Source organism: Lichenostomus cassidix, chromosome 8, assembly GCF_008360975.1.
Source record: "Lichenostomus cassidix isolate B80296 chromosome 8, HeHo_3.0, whole genome shotgun sequence".
NCBI classification, from domain to species: domain Eukaryota; kingdom Metazoa; phylum Chordata; class Aves; order Passeriformes; family Meliphagidae; genus Lichenostomus; species Lichenostomus cassidix.
In genome coordinates, this window is record NC_139489.1 from 17,317,633 (window position 1) to 17,343,842 (window position 26,210).

A 26,210-nucleotide genomic window follows, 5' to 3' on the forward strand; every position below is an offset into this window, starting at 1 on the left:
TATAATAATAATCTGTAGCACAACATGTCTAAAAACTGCAAGGGCCAGGGTTGGAGGATGTCAACCATCATGTCTTTAATAATACATAATTCCTTAAATGTGCAACTAAATCACTGAAATATATGAGCTTAGTTTGGAACCTCTTACACTTTGAAGATTCGTATCACTTTTTTAATAACTGGCTACAGAATTTGCAGACTAGACCAGATTTTTCTAATTTTTTTTCTTGGTTCTTAAATACACTAAATGGGATGGATTCCCTAAGATCAATGCAAAACACATATAAACCCCAGGAACATGTCCTTTGTGGCTCTCTCCCCTGCCTGTTTACACCTCACCTTACCCTGATGACTTCAGACGTTCCTGCAGGAGACCTAAATGTTGCTATTTCTCGGAGTTCCTGGAACACACAGATTTATTGCTGACTGTCAGAGTTAGAAACAAATGCATTTGGGAATGCATTTCCTGAAACTGTTAACGGACTTGGCAGAACAAGAGTGGGGGAGAGGGCGAGAAGCAAGAAAAAGCCCTGTACAAACATAACCCATTGTTTCTTCTTTAATAAACAAATTATAGTCTTGATTATAGTCTTGATTCACAAAGAATGCCATTTCCTTTCCAAAGATTACTTTTTAGCCACTGCAGAATACTGAATGTCCTGTGACCACTGAATATCCTTGGAAAAGCTCTAATTTTGCTGCTACATTTAGGAGGTATGTGTGCTTAGATACTTAAATTAAGTCTCTTGGCATTGTCCTGTATTTAAAAGAAGCCACACTACCAGATATGATGCCTTCAGGACAGCAAGATAATCAGGTCTGGGCGTGCAGGATCAGAAGACCTGGAGAGGCTGCCCAGCTCAGCCGCAGGTGACACAGCACCTCTCACCCGCAGGGCTCGTGGCAGGCAGGATGCAGAATAAGAAGTTCATGGTAACAGCCTGGGAGAAGACAGCCACTTTTCCTTGCATCTGCTGTCTGAGAACATAAAATGTTACTTTCAGATGATCTGATTTTGATGTCTCTTTCTGCCCCACTCAAGGACATGCTGCTTGTTAGGCAGCTCCTCGGCAGAGGGACGAGCAGTACACGCAGACACTCTCCAAACTTTGTCACCGACATTCGCAAAACAGCTTGTTCTTCCTGTGAGTCCTCAGGAGCTCATGTAAGATAAGAGACTACTGCAAGACTAGGAGCTTTAAAGAAGTTCCAAGAAAATATTTTTCTAAGCAGTATGACTATCTGTTCCTGTTTCATCTGAATCTGAAAAATCCAAAATGATAAACAGGAAAATTAAAATATGAAGAGAAAGCTATTAGTGGAGACACTGGGCTTGAGCCTACCAAGCAAGCCCACAGCACCAGCAGAACAGTATTGGGGGAGCAAGGACACTAAATGACACTTCAAAATGTTCAAATTTACAAGTGTGTGCACCCTGTGTGTGTGGGGAAGGAAGGCAAAAGGAAGGCAAGTCAAAGGCAGACAAAGAGGTGCCAGAGAGGGGCAAAGAGCATGATACATTCTGCACTGTAGGCAATCAATGGAATAATGTACATGTGAATTAACTCATTAATGTTTCCTGGAGTGAATCTTAGAGATCTTGAAACACCAACTGACAAGGCTCTACAAAAAAAATCTGTTTAGTAAATGCAAAAAGAAAAATCACAAACAGATCCGAGTTGGTTTCAACATTTATTTATAATTCAGTGTACAATTCATAAATCAAGAAACAAAAACCAGGGTATATTTTTAATCAAAGATTTTGCTGCTCACAATATATGGTATGAGAAATTGAACTGATAGATCATTTATTATTGTTATGAAACGAAAGGCTTTATATTCTTAAGTGGAGCAAAGCAGACAGCAATATGTTCATATTAGAAAGTTCCTACTGTGAGTGAAAAATGGATTAAAATTGAGATATTGTTTAGTAAGACAGATGAATCTGTATTTATTTTTGGCTGTGAAAATACTACAACCATACATAGCCAGTAAGTACAACGAACCAGCACTGGGGGAAATCACCTTGCCAGTTTGCCCTGTGTGTCTTTGTTTGGCAAATGCAGCCTGCGGGGTGTGTAGTCCATTTGCACGTAATCAGATCTCTGACCTGAAACGTGTACATTCTGGAACATTAATTGGCACAATTAAAAAGTTATTTAGAGGATGAGCTTGGAGCAAAAGATGTTGTTGCTTCTCAGAATCCTGAAACGCAACCTGGACTTCCTAATAAGCCATTTTAACTGTTTGCAGGGAGATGTTATAAGTGTTCACTGAGGGGGGAAAGTAATGATCAAACCACCCATGCAACACACAAATCTGAAGAGTCCAGCATGTGTCAGTGCAAAGCAAATTTATTCTATAAAGTGACTAGTGTGAAAAAGAATTAGAAAGGATTATAAAAATACACTACCATATGTTGTAGTAGTTGAAAGTGATTAATCCAGTTCTTAAATCCTATTTTAAACTCCCTTTCATTTCTGTCTATAGAAAAATAGAAGCCAAATCGCTTTGTTTGAATGCTATGTAGTTAATTACATCTTCTACAGAACTCTTTTAAAACTAAATGTAATGCTTAATTACAAAATGCCCTCCTTGAAAACAGTTAGCTTGTACATTGATTTGTAGTTCATTAAAAATGCTTTCTTAATTATATTTCCAGCCAGAAAATACACAGAGAGTCTATAGAGAAGTTTTGAAATCACAGCATGAATTGTAACAAGAAAGTTACACTTCAAACAGTGGACAACTGACAGCCACGACCACCTTCCTGTAATTTCAAAACTTAATTCTTGTAAAAATAGTAATTGGAAAGCAGCGTTCATTGTAACAGCTATCAATATTACATTTTTTTACCCAAGCAGATTTGCAAGGACTAATTAGAAGGCAAATCAATTGCATCAAACAAGTGTAAAGTTGCCGCCAGCGGCGGGGCCGGGCGGCTCAGTGCGCGGGGTTCAGGGCTAAGGGCAGCCCGCGCCTGGGCTCGTAGGGGGTTGTCCTGGAAACCATGCGGATGCAGTCGATAACGGGGCACACGCTGAGGCACAGGGTGCAGCCTGTACAGCTGTCAGTAACCGTGGGCAGGTGGGTGTCGGGATCAAACTGGATAGCCTGCGACCAGGAATAAACATTATTGATGGCACTTGCTGGAAAGGTCAGAATTGCTCCCATTCTAGTGTCTGCATTTCCTGCGCTACGGCACTCGGAGACATCTTGGTGTGATTCTGCACTGCGGCTATAGCAACTGTTCCACTGGCAGGGAACAAAACGAGTCCCTCTCCAGGCACTGGGAAATTAGAGATGTGGGCCAAATTACACCTTGGCAAAAGGTCACGGGTTACAAGGGCTGGTTACAAAAGGAGGAGTTTGCTCCATGATATTTAAACTCCCAGAGGGTATTTCTCCTTAACGTGAAGGAAAAACTTCCTAAGATAGCGATGTGCCAGGATTATTGGTTTAGAGGAGACACCAGAGCACACCTGTACGGCTTTAGCACAATGCCCACCACAAGGCATTCTTTTGACTTTTACTTTCAGCACAGCATAAGCAGTCTAATTCAATTAACAGTACAGGAAAACAAAGCTCGTTGTGCCTCGTGTGATTACTTTCCTTTGCAACTCATTGAAAGGGATATTGGAGTTTGGGGCAGGCAGAGCTTGCTGTAGTTGTCACGTTCCATGCCGTGAATCCTCATTGCCAATTAGGGTGATAAGTGTATTTGTGAATGTGAAATAACAATTGCAGTCTCAATGATATAAGCTCCTGGTATAATGGAAACGACAATTAAAAGCAAAAACAAAAGCATCACACAACTGCAAAAGTGTCAATAGCTAAGAAGCAAGACTGAAAAACTAAAAAATTTTAAAAAGCACCAAAAGCATTGGATATCTACTTCGAAGAGTTTAGGACGGAAAATCAGGCCTGAAAATTGAACTCTGGCAAACAAGCAATGCCTTAGCAAATCTCCCTGACCACTGTCAGCATCTGGGGGAGGCAGGGAGGTGATGGGAAGTGCTGGTGCTGCTGCAGGTTGGCTCCAAAGGCAGATTTGAGTGAGGCATTTGGGGTTTCACTACTAGGAAGGTACAGAAGTTGCTGTAGCAACCAGCAAGGGCATGAAGTCTGCAGTAACTGCCCTGGATCTCTGAGTTTCAGTTTAGCTTGAGCACAAAGAGAGCTCTGGCTCGTGAGTATTTAAGGAGGACTCCTTTCTTTCTCTCTCCCTAACAACAATGCACATCTTGAAAGGAGTTCAAAGAGGGAGAGGAAGTCAGGACTACAGTGCTGACTTTAAATTAAGGAAAGCTTTTCTGTTGGAGTCATATAAGGTGACAGCTGTGTAGAGCAGCATGGATATTTCTGAAACAAAGGGAAGCATAAAGCAGATGCTGTTTTGAAGGTGAGGGGGGTTGTTGTTGATTTATTTGCAATTAAGAATTCCTTTGCAATTCTGTTCAATTAATTTCTTTTCAATTTCCTTAATTAAATAAAGAAAAAGCATCTTTCTTTTGTGCTTAGAAAACCCTCTGTGAGTTTAAACTTTGGTCCTTTTGGTGCTGACTTTTGTTCCAGTTACAGAAAATAAAATTTTACTAAATCTAAACCCAATCTTTTTCTCTCTAAGGGTTATATAAAAAATATAATATTCCTGAGAAATCTGATGGAAGGGGAAGAGATGAAAACAGCAATGTCAAGAAGAAATTTAGACAGTTAAAATGCTACTATAGTAATCTATTTTGGTATAAATACAGCATTAGTTTTCTTGTATCAGTGGAAAACACCTCTGCTCTAACATACTTGTTTGAATTGCAGGAGCTGATTTTCAATGGAAGATTTCTTTCTGTGACTTTATGTAGTTCAGATCATCAGACCTATTATTGATTAGACTGAATTAAAGATGAACAAATACTCATGGTGTCCAGAGGAAACTTGGTGCTCAGTTAAAGTATTTGTTTTTGACAAGCTCTTCTCAGACTAAGATATGTGGAAAAATTAATGAAGAAATTACTGCTTGCTGCACATTGGATTCCATGGATGTTATGCTAGACCCTATTCTGGGTTTCTAAAAGAAAATGAGTCCTCCTGTACTGCTTTTTTACTGCAGACCAGTCCATCTGTTCCAGGGGACATGGCATAGAATAGCACCTAGACATGCCGATGTATTTCGTACAACTTGCTACCATTATGAGCAATCAGAGAAATACTTTGCTGCAAACAGGAGACTCAGCTCAAAATTGGGCCATTTTCTGGTGACAATGATTTCTGCAAACTTCAACCTGCTGCTCCAAACCCTGGCAGTTATCCTGGAGAAAGGATTTGTAACTCACTGAAGATCAAAACAAAATCCCACCTGCCAGAAACCTGAATTATTTTGGTTATTCTGAGGGAACAAGGATGGGGTTCCTTAAAAAGCATTTGGCAATAAGACCAGTCCTTTTCTCCCTGCATCCCCTTGGTGGGAAGGGATGTGTTCTTCCCTTTCTCCCTCAGGTACTTGAAAATCATCAAGAACTACATTTACTGCCATTCAACTTGGGGCTCCTTCATTTTTTTCCTCTTAAGAAGACCCCCACTTGCAGTCAGGGCCCTGTGACAGTGACATGGTCTGTGCAGCACCCCAGGACCAGCAGTGCTCCAGCACGGCTTGTGAGCCAGAGCCTGGGAGCATGATGGGCTTTCAAGTCAACATTTTAGGCATCTGTTTTTGCCACCTGCTCATTAACAGAAGGTGAATTCTTTCTTCCCAGCAGCAGAAAGATAACTCCTCGTGCCTTTCTGCTAATTACAGCTGTGCTCTTACCTGGTAGCCAGAATCATTACAGGTCATGTAGCATTTGCCACAGTTGATACACATTTCCTCGTCAATCAGAGCCACAACTTGCTCTGTGTTGCACAGATCACCATATGTTCCAATATACTGCAGTGCTTTTCCAATTACATCCTAGGGGGAAAAAAAAGTTATCGACTCATTTATAAGATATCTAGGCAGTCTGTACAGCTGTGCAGGAGCACTCTCTAATACTTTAACATGGGAGATTTGGCCATGCATTTTGATGATGTTCAGGATTTTTGTTACAAATTTCCAAGATGCTGACCTTCATATCCCCTGTAAAATACAAAGAATCTTCCATACAGGCACATTTTGAATATAGGCAACACTAGAAGTATATGCTGTGTACAAACACATTCTACAAATAGGTTACACATTTAGTAGTAGATTTTGCACCTGCTGTTGTTTTGCCATGACTGGGTGAAACTTCAAGGAACAAAATGGGATGTAAAACAGGAGTGACATGCTGCAATCAGATCATCTTTGGTCATTTGTCACTAGCACAGATTTAAGAACTCACAGCAAGGAAAGAAAAAACTGAGAGGAACAATAACAGCTCTTCTCTCTTTAGCAAGATGCACAAATAACATGATCATCAGTTTATTGCAAATACTGTACAGAAGTAAGCTCTAGGTCTAATCCTGCAAGATCTGTTAACTTCACAGGGAGGAACTTGTGGCATCAACCTTACACATCGGTGCTGCAAAAGGTTTATTACAGAGCAGCACATGGGTACATAACACAAAAAGGAAAGCTCTGCTGCATGAATTAGATGCAGAAACAAGTCCCAGTCTGCTAAGAACTTGCAAACCCAGCAGTACTTTCTGAAAGAATGAGGTCTACCTGGCCTTCAGCACTTGTATAGTAGTATCTTTATGCAAAGAGACAAATTTCTTTGTTCACTGGATGCAGTATTAGGATCTATGAAGTTGCTCCAAGTGACTGCTGAGGTAGAAAATTAAACCAAATCCTATGCCCAGGAAGAAAGACTGGCAAATTGCACTGTTTTCTTGTTCCAAAAACACTCAAATGTTTTCTCTCTGCCAAACCCCATAGTTGCTGCCATGTGAAATACCTTGGTTGTGTTCATTCAATGCTTAAAGCCTTCCAGTTCTTCTCAGCAACATGCAGAGAACATTAATGCTCTTTCAGCATAAAACAGCTATGGCACATTGCTAAAGGCAGCATGATGAGTGTGGACAGATGACTGTGAGCAAGTTATCACAGCTTAATGAGTTAACACTCATCACTTGAGCTGTGCAAGCTGATTATGTGCATGGTCCAAACTCACTGCAAATTTGAAGTAAAATGTTTGCTTAAACTACTGTAAAAGGTCAATTAACTACAATGAAAGTGTTTCAGCTAATACTTTTTACTAGAACAAGACTTGAACATGAAGCCCTTTACTGTGTGACTCCACTGATGAACTACAGTAACTGAATCAAATGTGATCTCCTAGGAACCGCTTACATCCCCATCTTTTCACTTCCAGTTCTTACTCAGAAACATTTGTGGATTTAGTGCATTTACAGCAGTTTTCAGGTGTCTGCAGTCTTCTGTGTCAGTTGAAATATTGTGGTGATAGTATTCAGCTCCAGCTTGTTTCAGTTCTCAGGTAGGCTTGTCTGTTGACAAACCTTGTCTTTTGAACCTGCTGCAGGTTTCAAAATACACATATTCATTGTGTGGTCTACTGCCCCAGCAATGCTAAGTGTCCTAAAGCCTCTGTTGTGCGTCAACAGCCCCCAAACCTTCCACTGACACACATGCACGTTGCCTGCAAGTGATGAGCTGTGTGCTCAAGAATTTAAAGGAATTATGTAAAACCTGCACAACATACAATTAAGTAGCTTTCCACTGCCTGCTTGTGTTGCTAAAGTATCAACATGGGGAGATTCCTGGTAGTGAAGAGCTCTTCAGTCTAAAAAAAGCACATATTTAAAAAGCATAGGTAATTTTCTCAGGGAGGTTCTGGATTCACATTTGTATTCTTTAAACATTGTTTAGATGTTAACAAAACCCACAGAGCTCAAGTGGGTTGCAGAGATGGACTACTCAAATAACCACAGAATGGAGTGCCTTGCTTATGAGAGAAGACAAAAAAGAACCTTACAAGGTGTTTAGCTTAGGAAGATGAAAGCAGAGCAGGAATATAATGTATGTATGTGTATATATATGTGTGTGTGTGTATGTACATCAGGGAGGAAAAGGAGCTATATAAGTTAAATGACAGTGTTGGCACAAGAACACATGATTATAAGCCAGCCATGAATAAATTCAAAGCTGGAAATTAGAGAAGGCTTTTTAAATGGTAAAGGAGTGAGGTGGTTAATGCCCTTCCAGGGAAACAGCTGGAGGAGAGGGGGAAGACAGTCCAAGGTCTAGGGTGGCATTAGATAGCTCAGGAAATGGTTGCTTGAAACAACATGATCAAAATTGATTTTTCCAGCTACAAACTTACAAAGGGAATAATGAAAACAATGCATAAGGCATGGTGATTTCTGCATTTTTAACCAAGTCTCACTTCTCACAGCTCACAAAAATACACTTTTGGGGACTTAGAATCCCAAATAGGGAGCATGATGGCACTTTAGAGGCCCGAAAGTGATTTCAAAAGACTGTGTCAATGATTTACTGCTCATTTACACTCATTGGTGTTGTGTCTCTTAATCACTTCTTTCTCTCAAGCAAAAATGGAATTTTTATTCATTTGCAGAGTTTCAAGATATTATTGGCTAAAAAAGCAGTGGTACTTAAAAGATGTTCTGCAGGTGCACTCTTTTACAGCATCTCAGAGCTTCTTGTTTTCATCAAATCATAAATGCTTGGAACAAAATAAACAGTGCAGCAAGAAATAATCAGCTTTCACTGTTTAAAGCGGTTTCACTCCAAAAAGCAACTGCTTAAAATGGCACTAGGGAATTCCACACTTGGTATATCTCAATGGCCTCCAGATCAAATTTGCACTGTTTTCAGATTAATTTTTTTTTTTTTTGCCAACTGCCAGACCTGCAAATGGAAGCCAGGTTCTGAAAGTCAAGCTGTGCTCTTTCTGGCTTATGCATTACCAGCAGCAATTAAAAAAAAAAAAAAAAAAGCTGGAAGTTAAATTTGTTCCTAAGCTGCACCTTTGTGACAGCAGGGACCTAGAGTAGTCTTTTTGATTACTGCTGTGCTGTCCTTCTCAACAAAACCTTACTGAAAAAACTGGGAAAGGAATGTAGTCCTGCAACTGGAACTGTCAGGGAATTCAGTTGCTATGGAGAGAATCAGAGCAGAATCCATTAGTTTTATGTTACTAATGAATACAGAAAAAAAATTGTTTTGTCACTAAGCTAAGCAGATGTGGGTTTGAGTATACACAAGGAGCAGATCTGTTCAGCAGGATATTATTTTTGCAATTCTACAATAGCTGCATTTTAATGTTAATGTATTAAACATTTTATGGTGATTAGCTTTCCGTTGGTCATCATATTAGCAAACCTATATTTGTAAATAAAATTCATGGTTCAGCTCTGGTCCTTGTAGACCTGCTGGGTCCATCTTTATGCAGATGCCTTTAGAAAAAGACCACACTGTGTTCTAGAGATGAGGAACATCACAGGGCTCTCATTAGAAAGCCATACACAGTGCAGGTACTGCATGTCATAAAGCCAGTTCAAAGGGAGCACACATTAGGGAGGCACTTGCCTTCCACCTGATCTTTTTTGGTAATAAGGGTGAAGTATGGTCAGAGAGTAAGAGATGAAAAGAAGAAATGTTAGAAAGAAAACTATGGATTAAAGAATAACAGCTCACCAGAATCTGAGGGTACATGACCAAGGTCAATTTACAGTAAAGTAGCTAACACAAATACATAAAACTAACTTTACTTGAAAGATTACAGATATTTTGCCAATACTTGTAAGAGGCTGCTAAAGGTATTCTGAGAATTAGGGACCTCTAAGCCTTGTTTTCAGTATGACAGTTGCAGCACTAGCTAAAGAGGGACTTAGAAAATAATTTAAATCATAGAAGCATACAATATCCTGAGTTGGAAGGGACCAACATAATTGAGTCCAATTGCTAGCTGTGCACAGGAAAATCCCAAAAAAATCACACTGTATTCCTGTGAGTGTTGTCCAAACACTTAGATGAACCTTTGTGACATAATTCAATATGGTTTCTGTGACGAAAATTATGCCTCACTTATCTACCACAATTCTTCATGAAGACAGTGAAGCAATAAATACAAAAAAATACCCTCTTAAAAAACCAAAAACTCAGGAATTTTAATTTTGACAAGGCCTCTGATAGAGGCCTGTGACACAACAGACCTCTGAAATTAACTAGCCATGAAGTGGCTAAACAGAGTAAAAATAAAGGGCTGGAATACAATGATCAATGTTCAGGAAACTTAAAATATTAGCATAACGAAGTGTCTCAATTTTCTGGTTTAGCTATGATGCTGTTTAATATGCTTGAGTGCATTTCAGGGAAAGATTTGAACCAGAAGACTCTAGAGCTGATACAAGTTTCCATTTTAACTAAATTAAAGAAAATCCAAGGAACTTGTAGTTATTTTATAAAACTAGATGGACAGGCACTATCACGGTGAAAAAATGCAGTTTGACAAGCAGCTTATCAAAGTAAGTAACTTTTGCTGATCTTGCCAACAGATACATTCTAGATAAAAGGAAGCTGCAGGAGAAAACAGGGTAGGAGACACCACTGACAGCTCACAGAACTGTCCTGAGTAGAGGCAAACAAACTAGTAAGGTGTTAAGACAGAAAATAGCCCCACAACTACTGTAGTGCTGTTGTTCTAATTAATCAGCCCTGATGTGGAATACACAGTCATTCCAGTTTTACCAACAGAAGCACAGTGCCCTGGAGCACTGGGCAATGATTAATGGGATGAAATTTAACAAGTCCAAATGCCAGATTCTGCACTTAGGATGGAGTAACACCAGCCAGAAATATAACCAGGAGAAGATTGGAAGCTCTACAGGAAGGGATCTGGGGGTGCTGGTGGGCACAGCTCAGCGTGGGTCAGCATTGTGCCTGGACAGCCCAGAGGGCAAAGCCATGTCCTGGGGTACAGCAAACATGGCACAGCTGGCCATGCAAAAGAGGTGATCATGGCACAAGAGGTGATCATGGCACAAGAGGTGACCATGGCACAAAAGGTCACCATGGCACAAGAGGTGATCATGGCACAAGAGGTGACCATGGCACAAGAGGTGACCATGGCACAAAAGGTGACCATGGCACAAAAGGTGACCATGGCACAAGAGGTGATCATGGCACAAGAGGTGACCATGGCACAGTGTGCTGCACTGCTGGGGCCTCACCTGGCCTGCTGCCTGCAGCTCTGGGCCCCACCACTTCACAAGGATGTGAAGGTATTTGAATGCACCCAGAGCAGGGCAACAAAGCTGTGGAAAGAGCTGGAATGTCCTATGAGGAGCAGCAAAGGACTTCAGGCTTGTCTAGTTTGTAGCTTGCCTTCTACAGCTTCCTGAGTGGGGGAAATGCAGAGAGAGCTGCTGATCTCTTCTACCTGGTATTCAGTGATAGTACATGTAGGAGTGGCTCAAAGCTATGCCAGGGGAGGTTCAGACTGGACATCAGAAAGCATTTCTTTGCTGAGAGGTCGTGCACTGGAACAGGTTTCCCAGAGAGGTGGTCAAAGCCCCAAGTTTGTCAGCGTTTAAGAGGCATTTGGAAAAATGCCCTTAACAACATGCTTTATCTTTTGGTCAGTCCTGAAGTGGTCAGGCAGTTGGACTAGATGGTCATTGTAGGTCCCTTCCAACTGAAATGATTTTTTTTCTATTTTATTATATTGCAGAGCCACTTGAAGCAGCCCTTCTGCCACAGTCAGAATGAGGAGGGAAAGAAGAAGCTTGGATTTCTAGGATTTCTCCCTGTATCTGAAGACTAAAATTTCCTTAACCTGTGTATATATAATGAGAATATTCTCTGAGGTACAGGAAGAAGAGAAGAGAAGAGAAAGAAGAGAAGAGAAGAGAAGAGAAGAGAAGAGAAGAGAAGAGAAGAGAAGAGAAGAGAAGAGAAGAGAAGAAGAGAAGAGAAGAAGAGAAGACCATTATGGGCAGGAGAGTGTATTTCTGTGATTCACACTGGAGTAAAAACCTGGGAGAAGCAGCCTTAGAGTCCCATAAATTAGAGGAGACACACGCATAGTTCCACCTGAAATATGCAGCATCTGCACATTTATGATGAAGATTACAACATGGTCTTTTCCAGGCAGGCAAGCACAAGGTAAAACTACTCACGTTAAACCACAGAGATACATGTCAGGAAGGATCCAAATGGTACAAGGGCAAAATAGTTATGGCAAAATAATGCTGTCCCTACTTCAATATTCCTCACTTCTCAGGAGGCTTTTAGAGATTTAGCACAGCACTGGACTACATGGCTAAATGCCTCCCACAGTGCTTTTAGACAGGTGCTTACACCTCAGCAAAAATAGACTTGCATATATGTCCAAAAGACCATGTATATGTGCCATGTACATGTACAAACAAGCGAGAAAAATATTTCAAACACAAGGAATTTAAGCTTGAGGATCTCTGTGGGTATTTTTCCAGCAGGTGGAACAGCATGTCATGACCTAGCTAAGAGAGCTTTGCCACAATGTTTGAACTACCAAACAATCTCTACAGCAAGACTTCTGGAATAAATAAAGGAAGAAATAAAATAAGCAGATAAATGGTGACTGAATATTGTGGTATAGGCCCTGAAGGACAAAGAACTAAATTATTAGGAAGAAAACACAGGAACATATAAGGAAAGAAATTAAAGTAATAAGGAGGTAACCTGAAGTAGGCAAATACATCTGTGGGAGCTGTACAAAACTGCAACCAAAAAACAAAGATCCAGGGCACATATCCACACCCAGCACAAATTCTGATATTACAGGTAAGTGAGGAAAGAATAAACAACCCTGCTGAATATCAAACTATACCATTTCAATTAATATTGAAAAATAATGAAAATAAAGATAAAAGCTATGGGAAAAGACAGCAAAAAATAAATTAGATTATGGATAATCACAGAGGGGTTTTAAATTGATAAATAAATGGCAATTTGACAGCATGTGGAATTTCTGTAAATGTTGGAATCTACATATCACCAACCCAATAGCGGATCAGACAGATGAGGAAATTTTGGGTAGGCATCAGGAAATTCGTATCAACCCTCCAAAAACAGAAGCAGCCAATGCAGGGGTCATAGCTCTTTCAAGGGCACCTATCTCTCCTTTAGGTACTGGAATGGGCTCTAGGGTGCCCCCAGAGCTTTCTCTTTGCCAGGCTGAACAGCAACAAGTTTCAGTCTGTCTACACAGGAGAGGTGCTCCTGCTGTTTGATCATCTTGGTGTGCTCTGAGGGCTTTCTTGCTGTGTCTCAGTTTGTCCAGGAGCTACTTTTCATCCCTGCAGGCCTCCGTGAATTTTTTCCCATCTTCTTCTTTGTTGGGATGAGTCAATCCTGAGCTTGGAAGAGGTGAATCTTGAATATTTCCAGCTTGCTTGGGCCTCTCTTTCCCCCAGGGCTTTGTTTCATGGTCCTCTATTACACAGATCCCTGGCAAGGCCATATTCTCACTCCTCTCTGTGACTGAAGTTGTTTCTTCCCCTGTTAAAATCCGTCATTCTTGAGGCACTGCCATCACTGGCAATGGCCTTGGCCAGGGGCAGCTCTGCCTTGCAGCTGGTGCTGGTGGCTCTGTCAGACACTGGGCAGCTTTCAGCAGCTTGTCACAGCAGCCAGCCTGCAGCCCCACCTCTATCAAAACCTTGCCATGCAAACCCAGTGCAACACCTCTCACTGCTGGTTTTGTCACTGTGGTTAAAACATTCCCTTCTGAAGAGATGGTCAGACTGAAAGCCTGTCAAGAGTCAGCTTTGCAAATGCTTATCTTCTTGGAATTGCCTCAGTTGCATTTAAACCAAGGTGTGAAGAAGATGCTAACCTGATTTCTCTGGCTGAGAAGCTCCTCAGACACCACTCAGAAGTATTCAATATCTGTGTAAACAGAAGTTTGTGTTTGGGGGAATTAATTTTCCTCTTCCCTGCAGTAGGGTCTCTTCTTTTTAATCTATCTCCTACTACCTGGATCTTTTTTTGCTTTTCTACTTGGAGTTAGGCATGATAAATTATTGACCTCAATTTTTTAATGGTTTTTTTCCTAGTCTATATGTCTGTTTTTTCCTCTTTCTAAACATTTCCCTGCATTCAGTTTATTTGCTTTTGGATGGTATCAGTTTTTTGGTTTTCTGCTGTTTTCAGAAGCAAGCCATCTCATTGAAAATGCAGTTATTGGCTGTTTCTTTTTCTTTCTCTTTTTCCCTACATCAATACTCCCCCTGCAAGGAGAACAGAACCATGAAACCTCTGAGGTCAAACAGGCTTTGAAAATGCTCATCATAGTGAGGAAAAAAGACTAGATTGCTGTTCTTTGGAACTTTTTGTATATATATAGAAGGGAACCTCAGCACAACAGGAGGGGAGGGATTTTCAAAAGCATGAAATAAACCAAAATAAGCAGTCCAAAACCCTGAGAGAGGTCTACAGAAGTGGCAAACTAATTAACTTAAACACAAAGATAATTAAAAATTTCTCTTTGTCTGGTTTTGCCATCCTACCAGTTAGCTTGGCATACTGGATGTATTGGTAAACTGCAAAATTCTCTTGGGAATTATGTGTTTCTTTGGGCCGCTGCTCATGCTGTATTTTATGCTTTGCCTTATTTTTTCAAGAATTCCTACAGGTCTGATCATGTAGATATCTGATATTCTCCCATTGATGGAGAGGACAGTCAACAAGGTCAACAGATATAATTTTCATATTGCTTTATAAACAGTCTACATGAGAATCCTGATTTAAAATTAAAAAAAAAAATTGCCTACTTATTTTTCCTGTTCAGATTTGAAGTTTAAGTAAGCTCTCAAATGAACACCGAGAATAATTAGCTCGTGCTGTTTCATTTTATTGATATTTATTGACTACCTAAGGGAAGGGAAAAGCTTCAATGTATGGATTATGCAGTAGATAGGGGTCACAGGTTTTATTTTTACCTTGACATTTACTCATTGTAGATGGTGGATCAGCTACTTAGACAAACATTCTCCAGCTTTAAAAGTTCAAACTCTAAACCTATGACACAGCTTTTATATGTACTGAACACCAGCCTTTGCCATCGATCCTACATGAGGGATGGAGGCATTTAGCACATTGCAAGTAATCAAAAGGGATCATGCAAAACAGCTCATACTGTAGCATTCAGACTGAAAGGAATTCTAAACAGTTCTGCTTTGTTCTTCAAGGCATTACCCCTGCTTGATCTGCAACTACTGTTCCACTGCCTGAATATCTTCATTCTGAAAAATGACATCAGGGAAATACCTATACATGTACATCACAAATAATTTCCCATCGATTTTGGTTAAAAGCTAGAAAGTCTGCATAAAGAGTTGTCTTTGATGCCCTCTAACAAGCTTAAAAGCAGTAATAACCAACTCAAAGTGCTAGAAATGACTGTGCATGTCAACTGCCTATCATCTCTTATGCATGTATTTTTGTTACCTTGATTGCTGGAATGGGCTTCTTTGGAACAAAGTGCTTTTTCTCGGGAAGCACACCAGCCAAGCTCTGTGCCTTCAGTTTAATCTTGTTCTCAGCTATTATCTTCTTGCGTTGCTCCAGGTAAGGCCCAAAACTGGGTAGTTTCTGAAACAAAAACCAGTAAACAGGATTATGCTTAGTAAGAGGGTGTAGTAAAAAGATGAGTCTGATCCCAAGGGTGAGACTTTAAGTCCATGCTGACTGCAACTTGCTTCTTATTCAGGAAGCTGAAATTGAAATCGGTAAGACTGCACTAGAGTGAGACGTGAATAAAAATCAAATATGAACATTGGGATATGACTTGGAAATATATACTGAATATTAAAATATTAATATCTCACAGCAGAAAAATAGCTGAATTGCAGGTCACCATCCAACAGTCTATTATTTCCCCATTGCATACTTGCTTGTATATAAAAATGTATCATGTTAAATAATTCAAATGTGTAACTTTATTTCTGTTTTATTTTATACTATGTGGAAAGGTATAATAAAATTATCAGTTTACTTAGAAGGGTTCCACCAGTATTTAAGATCATTTGTATCAATATTTGAATATATCAATACATATTTTTAAAGCTTACAAACGTATTTGTCAGTGTGATAACAGAAGGCTGTTTTGATCTGTCAAAGTAAGGCTAACAAACACCAAATTAACTGAAACACATTATAATCTCCTAATTTACTTCTATGTCCCACTTGCAATTTTTTCTGCAACATTTAGTCCTTGAACCCAATTAGGTAAACTCTAGAGGAAGATTTCACTGAATTGCAAGACTCATGTCTCCCCCAAGAACATGAAAGATCTGGATCAGATTTCTTAAAACACTCATCTTCCTGGAAAAAAAAATCCTTTTCCTTGCCTAGCAGAGATATGGACAACTGTAGTATGCCACAATCACAGACTTAGATGAGCGAAAAATGGTAGAAAAATGGATTTCTGTTTGATGCAATAGACCATGCCCTTCGTCCCTGAAACTAGTTCCTTATTCTGCAAAAGTATTTTATCCACCTAACGAAAGCCTGTTCAGAAGCTCCAGCAGTACTGCAGAAACCAGCAGGTAGTAACAGGGGATACATATCCTGAGCAGCTGCTGGCATTAATTCACGCTAATAATACAACCTCAAAGAGCATATCGAACAAGATACGGTACTGCTGTGCTTATCAATTTTTTAAGAGGGAATTTCAATGTGAATTTTAAACCCCAAATTATTTAAAAATTTACAAATTATTATTTTTTAAAATGAAGTAAATCCAGGAGAGGTTACCCTGCTCTTCTGCTAATCCTTAGGAGGAAAATTCCTCAATGAGCTCTGTCAGTCACAATACCCCACCTTGGGAACCTCAGGCTTCTTACTATGACAAACAAAAGCTTTCTTCGCTGCTGGGTTTTGGGCACTCTGAGCATACAGCCAGAGGGTGAGGTCCTTGAAACGCTTCCCTGCTTCCCAGACTTGGTTTGTGGTCTCAACACATATTTACCAGCAAGTCAGCTCCAGCCTCGCCGTCTCCTGGAGCTCTCTGGAGGAGGTGCCTCCTGCAGGCTGGCACTGAACCCAGTCTGGTCACAGCCCCAGCATGGGCAGAAGCCAGGCAGGACTGGGGGGACTGCAGATCCCATGTGTCCCCAGTGTAGAGGTAGCCTGAGTTTGCCTGCAGGCAGAGGACTCTTGCTTTGTCTGTTCAATGGGAGCTTTGCTCCTGCATGTCATGTTCAAGGGTTTCCTTACAGACATCAAACTTTCCTTTTTGTGCAGTTGCTGTACATGAAGTGTTCTAGGACATCTTAAAATCAGGCTTTGTGAATACCAGCAAACAGCAATATGGTGGTGGCCTTACAGACTCAAGTCAAACAAGACAGCAAGGGCAGGATTATTTTAAACAGCAAAATGAGTAGAAGGAAGAATTTGTCAAATTCCAATCTAATCAATAGGCTCCAAAGCATGCACACATCCACTCAATTCTCTAGATAACTTTTAGAAACCTAAAACTTTTAGCAGAATTCTAAGAAATACAAATTTTGAGAAAAGGTGTTCTTGTACGGCTACTAGGCTGAATCAATTAGAAATACATTTTTGGCTACAAATAAGTAGTAGCTGTGTCACTGAGGAACTATTTCCGCTCCATAATTTATGTGCTGATGCCAACAACTTTGGCTTGAGGGGGCAGGAGACCTGATGACAAAGCGTTTTTGGATTCTTTCCTGTCTGGCCAGGAATTGAATTGCTGACTTTGAGAGTAGGTAGCAAAGCTAATTTTGCTGAGGTTTTAACTGAAGTAGTAGAGAGAGGAGACAGTTGTTCAAGGCTTGACTGATTGAAGATCATCTCTGGAAAGAACAGCCAAATCTCTGCAGAATAAATCCTTTACTTTTCTGTTCTCTTAATATATGCCAAATCTCCTAACTTCTCAGACACAAACACTAGGAATATTAAAATTAAATAGGTGATCTAAGGCAAAGTGTTGAAAAAGAATCCATTTTTGTGTAAAGGTGAAAAGTGAATTACAAAGGTTAATTAAATTTCATAGTTGTGAGATGGAAGCATTTAGATTTTTACATCTAACATAGCAGCTAGCTGGAAGGTACAGCAGGCATTTTGAGAAGTGTGCAATGACTTCATTTCCATAATTCAGATGTTTTGTAATGACATGCGTGCTGTTAAATTAAACCATATAATCCTCATATTTTAAAAATAAATTATGATTAATCTAGAAAGCTGTCATCCAATCTTCATATTTACCATACACTGCTGTTTTTCCATCAAGAACCTGGCTAAATGGAATTTAAAATAATTAAGGAAACATGTAGGTCTTGGTCCAGGCTTGGGCACATACACAATGAGCTTCCACTGACTTCAGAGGTGACTGTGTGCCCATACAAATGGCCTGGTTATTCCGTGTTTGGGGTCTAGTAGTTCACAAGCAGCCAAGCCAAATTTCATTAAACAACACTGAAAACCAGCAATCTTTTCTATAGCAATAAATAATACATGAAAATGTAGCCTCAGGAGCTTAGGAAGGACTTATTGATGGTTCCCCTCATGAGTAATGCACAGACATGGGGAATGCTGAGGAGACTGCTTATTGTTCAGAGCTGTGGTTTCAAACATTTTGCAGTCAAAGGCCATATGAAATGGCAAACAATATTTTAATGAAGTGTGTTACTGGATATAGCAAATGTGGAAAAATGTTGAAATAACTGCAGAAGAGATGGATATTTAAGAGATTTTAAAATTAAATCACCTCTAAACATTGTAGGGGATACCTTCCTAAGCAGATGGGGGATTTCACAACAAAATTCCCTGTGAAAACACAAGCACAGAGCTTGGTGTGTTTAACTTTGTTTGCTTTTGAAATCTTTATAGAGTAATTCTTTTTTTTTTTTTAATTTCCAGATATTCCACTGTCAGTAAACTCTCCATACACTGGTATCTTTGTCATATCAACATCTGCCGAGAAAAAACAATTAATATGAATATGTGGAGCATAGCAAGTGCTTAGAAGATTGCAACAAGCAGAGTAATTAGATAATTCTTGTCTACTTATATATCCGTATCAGTGATGTCTATAGCTGCATTATTTGTATCCATCTGTCTCTATATAGACATAATTCAATGTGTTTCTACTGGAGGGATAACATCAAGAATGGAGTCAAAATAAATATATTAAGTGGAATTATTTCATTGTTTATAATTGCATTATTACAAAACTGGAAGCTTGAAATATTTTGCTAAAGTATTTACAGAAAGAAAACAAAAATCCAAATCCTCCCCCCACCTCCACTTCCAGAAGCTGCCTTTTAACTGATGAACTGTATAAATCTTCAGCAACGTTGTGATTTTTGTTTCAGTACTTTCTCAAGGGATTCATCATTGATGAATTTGTTCTTACCAAAAAAGCTAAATCCTGCTCATTTAAAGATAACAGTATCTTCCACTAAACCTGTCTCTATTCAGATATAAAAAAGCATTACCCTGCCAATAGAGAACTGACAACTTAATGAATCAACAATGAAACCTTAAGCCAAAGAGCTTTAAGGTGAGTAAGTCTGTTTTGATTATAATTTATTCCTGGATCAATCTAAAGGTAATTGAGCATATTATGAACTGAAAAAGGTGCTTGTTTCCTAATGGCTAAAAGTAGAGAGAATCCTCCACTCCAGATTGCTGCAATTTTTATGGGCACACCAGCAAGCAGCCTAAGCAGTGGAACAGTCTGGTGAACAGGGCAGTGCAATAGGCATCAGATGACCCAGGCTTTATTTCTAACTTGGAAACTGATCTGATCCTTCTTTGAGAAAATCCATCTATGTCTCCATGATGTAGTCATGGGTTGCTTCTTTGGGACCTGCCTGCTACTAAGGGGCTGTATGCCATCTACTGTCAGAAGACACAGATTTCAGCTGGCACAGTGCATTGGGCAAGGTTTTGGTAGTGCAAGGGCTACAGGGGTGGCTTCTGGGAGAGGCTTCTCCTGTGCCTGACTGAGCCAAGGGCAGCTGGCTCCAAGAGGAACCTGCCACTGGCCAGGGCCGAGCCCATAGCAGTTGTGGGATCATATGGATACACCAGTAACAAAAGGAATACGAGGGAAAATGTGGGCTAAATGGAAAAAGGAACCAAGCAAGGGGTTGCTGAGGAGGCTGAGATACTCAACACCACCTTTGCAGCTTTCGCTTCCAAATCCAGCCCTCATGAATCCTTGATGCTGTGGCTAGCACAGGTTTTTCCCATGAGAAATTTTCTTGTGTTTTATAAATAAAGATAAAGTTTGGATGTTGTTGGAACAGTGTCCCAGAACTTGGACAGTGCAGGCCTGGCCAATCAGGCCTGGGGGAAGGCTTCTGACTGACCAATCTGGGTGACTTTTGAGAACTCTATATATGTGATGAAATCAAAACAATAAAGGTCATTCCTTCTTGCCACTGAGAACTGGTGCCTTCATTATTCTGCTAGCTGCTCAACAGTGACATGACCCAGGAAACCAGGGAGAAGGTCTGGAGAAAAACAGACTTCTCCTTAGTAAAGGAGGATTGGTTAGAGACCATTTAGTTAAATTTGACATGCACAAGTCCATGGACTCTGATTGGATGCACCCACAAGTACTGAGGAACTGCTGGAGATCATTGCCAAGCCACTCTCAATCATCTTTGAAAGGTCATGACAGTCAGGAGAGATGCCTGAGAACTGGGAGAAAGCAAATGTCACACCAGTCTTCAAAAAGGGCAAGGAGTTCACAAGGAACAATCAGCTAGTCAGCCTCACATCAAACCCTGGAAAGGCACTGGAACAGCTGATCCTGGAAGCCATCTCTAAGCACAGGGAAGACAGGAAGGTCATCAGGAGTAGCAGGTTTCACCAGTTTCTCTGTGGAAGGCAGTATTGAAAGCCTTGCTATAGGTATCACCTACTGCCCTCTAATCTACAAAGCCAGTCTTTTATGCCTCCATAAATCCATGCTGACTGCTCCCTTCCTATGAATAACAGCTGATCTGTGGTTGGTTTTGCTATCCTTCCCAAATATCACTTTCTTCTGTAGAGCAGAAAAGCTGGACTTCATCTCTTTGCTGCCTTGCTGGGACTATATCAGGGAAGATTTCTCACTGGCTTCAGAGAACCAGGGAGACAAACAGCTAGGCAGGTAAAATCTAAGAGTGAAACACCTTGGGAGACTACACAGCCAAGTGACTGCTTCAGACACAGTTAAAGGTGTGAAGATTGCAACACGAATGAATAGTGTTGAGGAGAGTAAAACAGGTGAAGCAGGATCTCTGAAAGTGGGAGCATGCTATGGAAAAACAATCAGGTATGGGAAACATTAACATTTTAGTGAGGTAGACAGCTGCCCTGCCCAGGGGCTACAAGAATTTAAATCAGGTTTATACAGGTGATTTTATATGTCCTCAGTACATGGGTTTTAGTAATGTTTAACCTCCATTTGCTCATGGAAAACTTCTGTATGTGATGTATAAAGTTTTTCAGAGAGACCAGTTTCTATTGTAATCCTTTTTCCCCCCACTTGCTTCTGAATCCTTATTTATTCTTTCTAAAGTCTTTTGTGCTCAAAATGGCTGCATATAATTGAATCCTTATTGCATACTGCATGTATATCTAACACTTGCATGTACATACTTTACACTGTGCTACCATTTCCATGCAGTGGTCTGCCTCTGCTCTCTTGCAACTTTAAAACAACAACAACAACAACGGAGAGATTACTGTAAATTTTCCTGAAATTTTATTTCTTCCTTGTTCTCAGAGAATACAGTGAAACATGACTCCAGCATTTCCAGAGAGAAAGAAAACACAAGGTCCCAGTAACAAGAGCAGCACCAGTAACAACAACGAAATCTTGTCACAATGTCAAGGTAGCTTGTGTTCCTTCTGAGGAAACAAAAAAACCAAAACCCCAACAATAACACCAACAGCTGAATTCTGTTCCTCTGAAGGTGGCAAATAACACACATTTTCATATTCATAGATATATGGAGAGAATGTTTTGCACAAGCTTTCCCCACGGGTAAACTGCTTAACTAATGAAAATTATGTATGGCAACCGAGAAAGTGAAGCTGCGAATTCTTATTCTGTTAGACTTTCTTATTCTTTCAGGCATTCAAAGCTAAATCCTCTGACATAGCTGCTTTTCTCTGTCAGTCCCATACACAGCATGGTCAGAGCCCACGGCAGGAAGGAGCCATCCAGCTGGAACTAGAGTTCATGTCAACACCTCCTGCAGGGAATCCTGCAAGAGTCCTCCCCACGCCATGTGGGCAGGAGATGTGTCTTGCAGAGGAAGGGATACTTCACCCCATCAGTTTCCACCTGGTGGTGAGTTTCTTGGGCCAACAGCAGTTGTTGCAGCCCCTGGAGCTGCTAAAATTGCATTAGCAAGAAGCCAAAAGGACTCTGTCCCTTGTATTAAAGGCTTCACACATTCTCATGGTTCTGTTTCTTAGAGCTGAGACATTTCTGGTATGACTGCTTTTAATGATATGGAAATGCCATCAAAATAAAGGACAGAACATAACAATTATTCAGAAAAAAAAAAGAACTCTGCCTTTCATTTATTTTCATTTTTTTTTCTTGGAACTTTTATTTGCTTGGTAAACAGCATTGTCTGAGTAATCTGCAATTACTGACATATACTTGTTCTGTAACCTCTGCTGCCCACACTGTGTGTGAATATACCATTGCATTTAGTTGCTCAACTACTCTGCCCGCTCTTTAAACCATGATTATTTAAAGTGGGTGAGCTAACCCCCAGCCCTTCAGTAACTCTGAGACTAAACAGAACAATAATGTGTGTTCTACAAAAACACACTGCAGTGACCTTGCCATGAGATATACAGTACCATGCTTGAATGTGCAGACAAAAACATTATTTAAAATAACAATTATTTCTTCATTCGTAATTTTTCTAACACTGCCAAAATTTTATCTTCTAGCTCAAAATCAGAAACAAATTATTTTTCATGTTCTAACTCAAGTGTTTGGTTTTTAGCAGGTTATACACACCAAGTGAGGGAAAATATTTTAGGATTATAGGCTTACTATAGTGCAGCAAAAACTTACATGCTACAAATGATCTGAAGTCATGAAATATTCATCAATAAAACAAAAAAGAGTTAATATTTGAAGCAAGCTTAGACATTTATAATCAAAAGCCAGGATGACATAGATGATAAAGAAACTGTTACCTTCTGGGGTAAAGAAAAGAAGATACTGATACACATTACTGTGCTACTTCATGAACATCTGGCAGTCTGTCACTTAATAGACAACAACATCTTCTCTAAACAGAAGAGACTTGAATTCATCAGGGATTCCTGTAGTACAGTATGTGCTTAACTTAAGTACCTGCTTTCTGTGATTTCCATAGATTACCATATTCATGACACTGTGGAGTGAAAGCATTCTTCTCACTCTCTAACCAGAACATGGAAAAGAAATTAAAACATTGGCAGGCACTTTGTCTCCAGTTTGTTGGACACGTGAGGAAAGGACTTTCCACCCATTTATGCAGATGAAATTCTGCCAGCTAAGCAGCAGCATAAAGAAGATGTCAGCAGAATGGCTATTAACAAATATCTGTCAGGCAAGCAAATATAGCTATATTCAAATGTGTTTAGGAAACAGGCATCAGTATCAGTTGAGCCTTGAGCATTGCAGAAAACTTTGATCAAACAAGATTTTTTACTTTTACTGATACATAAGTAAAAATAATCAGTGCAGTATTCACATTTTCATATGTATCTATATGCCATTTGTACATGTATCTATACATTCAGTTTATGGACTTCTTATATCAATGCTCTAAATTATGTGATCACATAGAAAAAGCCATTGCTAGATAATTTCACCCACCTTCTCCAAGCTGGCTGGAGACCAATGGTAAAATCTCTTTGGATTTAGCCATTCTCTTCTGGGGTACATGTACTGAGGAGACTGACTCCAGCAGTACCTGGAAAACTGTCTGTTTCTAGGCCCTTTCCAAGAAGCTTCAGAGATGCCAGCTAGGCTATTAAAAGGGAAGAATAAATCTTTTCTTACAACGATGAGAAAGCATGGATATTGTTTCTGCTATGGCTACCTTAGTGGTTTCCAACTAAACTGTCAATCACAGATGCTGCTGACACAGCAAGGTGAGTATTAAGCTGAGTTTGCTAATTCCACTTGTGCTAAATGAGCTGGGTCAGGCACCAGGAGCAGCACAGACCCGTTTTGAGAACTGTGAGGGCCAAAGAAGCTGCATTTAAGCTGCCTATATGACACATTTGACTCTGTTCAAGAGCTCCTTGAACAACCCAACATTACCACACAGCACAGCAAATTATCCCCATGGCCAGGAGGAGGTAAAAAGCACAACATCTACATCTACCTTCAGTCTTCCACACTCCAAGCCAGCATCACCCTGGTGGAAATACAGCTCCAGACACCCTGCAGTACTTACTCATAGAAAGTCTTTGTGTGCACCATGGTCCTATAAGACATACACAGTCCAATCAGTATTGCCCACCAAATTCATGCTCTTGGGGGAATGGAGAATAAACAGAGAGGGCAACCAGCAACCTCCTCTAAAAAGATTCTGGAAGAAATCGAGATTTTGAAAGGCACTCCACGAGGCTTTCAGTACATTCAGTAAAATAACCACTGCTTCCCCTGGGTACAAAGAAAGTGCATTTTCCCCATTGCTGTATGTGTTTCAGACACAAATTTGCCTATTAAGTACCTTCTGCTAGCAATCAAACCTTCCAAAAGAGGTAAGAACCTACAATTTTCCCATCTGCTGGATCCTTTGCAGATTTTTGGTTTGCTTTGATTTTTGTTTACCCTGCCTTTTTGTTTGCATGTATTTTTTAACATGGAAGCTCCAGACTTATTACCAAATGCCTGTACTGTAAACAGCATATAATTTCAATTTATCTAGAAATAAACTCCAGTTTTCCCTGGTAGACTACACACTGCATAACTCTACATATATTATTGCACTAATAGATTACTTAAATGCAAACCACTGCTAATAATTCCTATGTAAGCCTTCTTCCACTTCAGATTCATTGTAATCCATCTCTTATGGCAGATGAACTACAGCACTTATCCTCCTCCTGCACAGACTACAATACTTTCCCTCATTCATCTCTCACACATGTAATCCTTCCATCTCTACTTCACACAATCCTAATTTAAATGTAAAGTATTCAGTGCAGACAAAAGAGCTCTAGTCAACTCCTGCAGTTATGACCAAGGAGCCTACCACTGCCTTTCAGTCTTCAAATTCAATAATACAATACTTTTCATCATCACCTCAATATCCTAAACTCACTAAATCTCATGCTAAGAGTCATAATACAAATAGTTCTAGCATTAATAGCAAGTACTTCCACCCTTGATAGTCAAAACTCCCACTTCAGTTGGTGAAAGGAAGGATGAGACAATGCTGAATAATCTCCTGTGAAGAGTTTGGATATTCTGGTTTGATTAAGGCCTTTGAACAGTTCTGAAAATGTGACAAAGCAACACATAACATATGACATTAAAAAAAAAGAAAAGAATATAGCTAGATGGAAAAATTGGAATGGTGCACTAAAGGAAAGGGATAATGAATAATTTGTATAATTTCAAGCTATTAAAACTTTTAAACAGATCTGAAAAGAAATAACTAATAGCTAAACACTTCACAATTAATGTTACATCAAACTTACGAATAAAATATAAATAATACACTACAAAAGAGAGCTTCACTAAACTGATATAACTGCTTCTTACATCACCATCAAGTGGTGAGGAGACATCAATATGTAGGTACTAAAGTAACAGACACTATAGAAAAACCTAATGTATAAAACCAGAAGAGTCCTTATTAGAGTCCTAGTCCCCCACAGTGCCTCTCTTGCATATTTGTCTTTAAAACAGCTAAAGTATCTAAAGTATCATTATATTCTGAATATGGCATTACAATGGTCATATATTCTAAAATGCTAATTTGATTAGCTTTTCACTCAAGTCAATCAGAGGAAGAATTTGATTTTTAAAAATCTAACATGCAAGTCATTAGAAATACAGATCACAGGCATACATCACTGTACTTTTAAAAACTATCTTGTTTTAAATTACTGTAATAGCTTTAAAATGAGTTCTGATCATCTTGTTACTGCAAGACTTCACTAATTTGTATGCACAGCTCAGCTTACATGTATATGCACTCAGCTTGCCCTCTGCTATGAAGTATAACCACAACCACATA

General features: G+C 39.7%; 1 protein-coding gene across 3 annotated transcripts in view; it reads right to left on the reverse strand.

Moving 5' to 3' along the window:
- Window positions 1-1,678: 1,678 nt before the first annotated feature.
- The window catches only part of DPYD (dihydropyrimidine dehydrogenase), a 336,246-nt gene continuing 311,714 nt past the window's right edge, over window positions 1,679-26,210 (reverse strand). For all 3 annotated transcript variants that reach the window (XM_085068147.1, XM_085068146.1, XM_085068148.1), the window contains 3 exons: window positions 15,427-15,570; window positions 5,803-5,943; window positions 1,679-3,113 (listed from right to left, as the gene is read on the reverse strand). In XM_085068147.1, coding sequence (XP_084924273.1) covers window positions 2,943-3,113; window positions 5,803-5,943; window positions 15,427-15,570 — 456 coding nt within the window. In that variant the 3' untranslated portion in view covers window positions 1,679-2,942. The remainder of the gene's footprint in view (window positions 3,114-5,802; window positions 5,944-15,426; window positions 15,571-26,210) is intronic.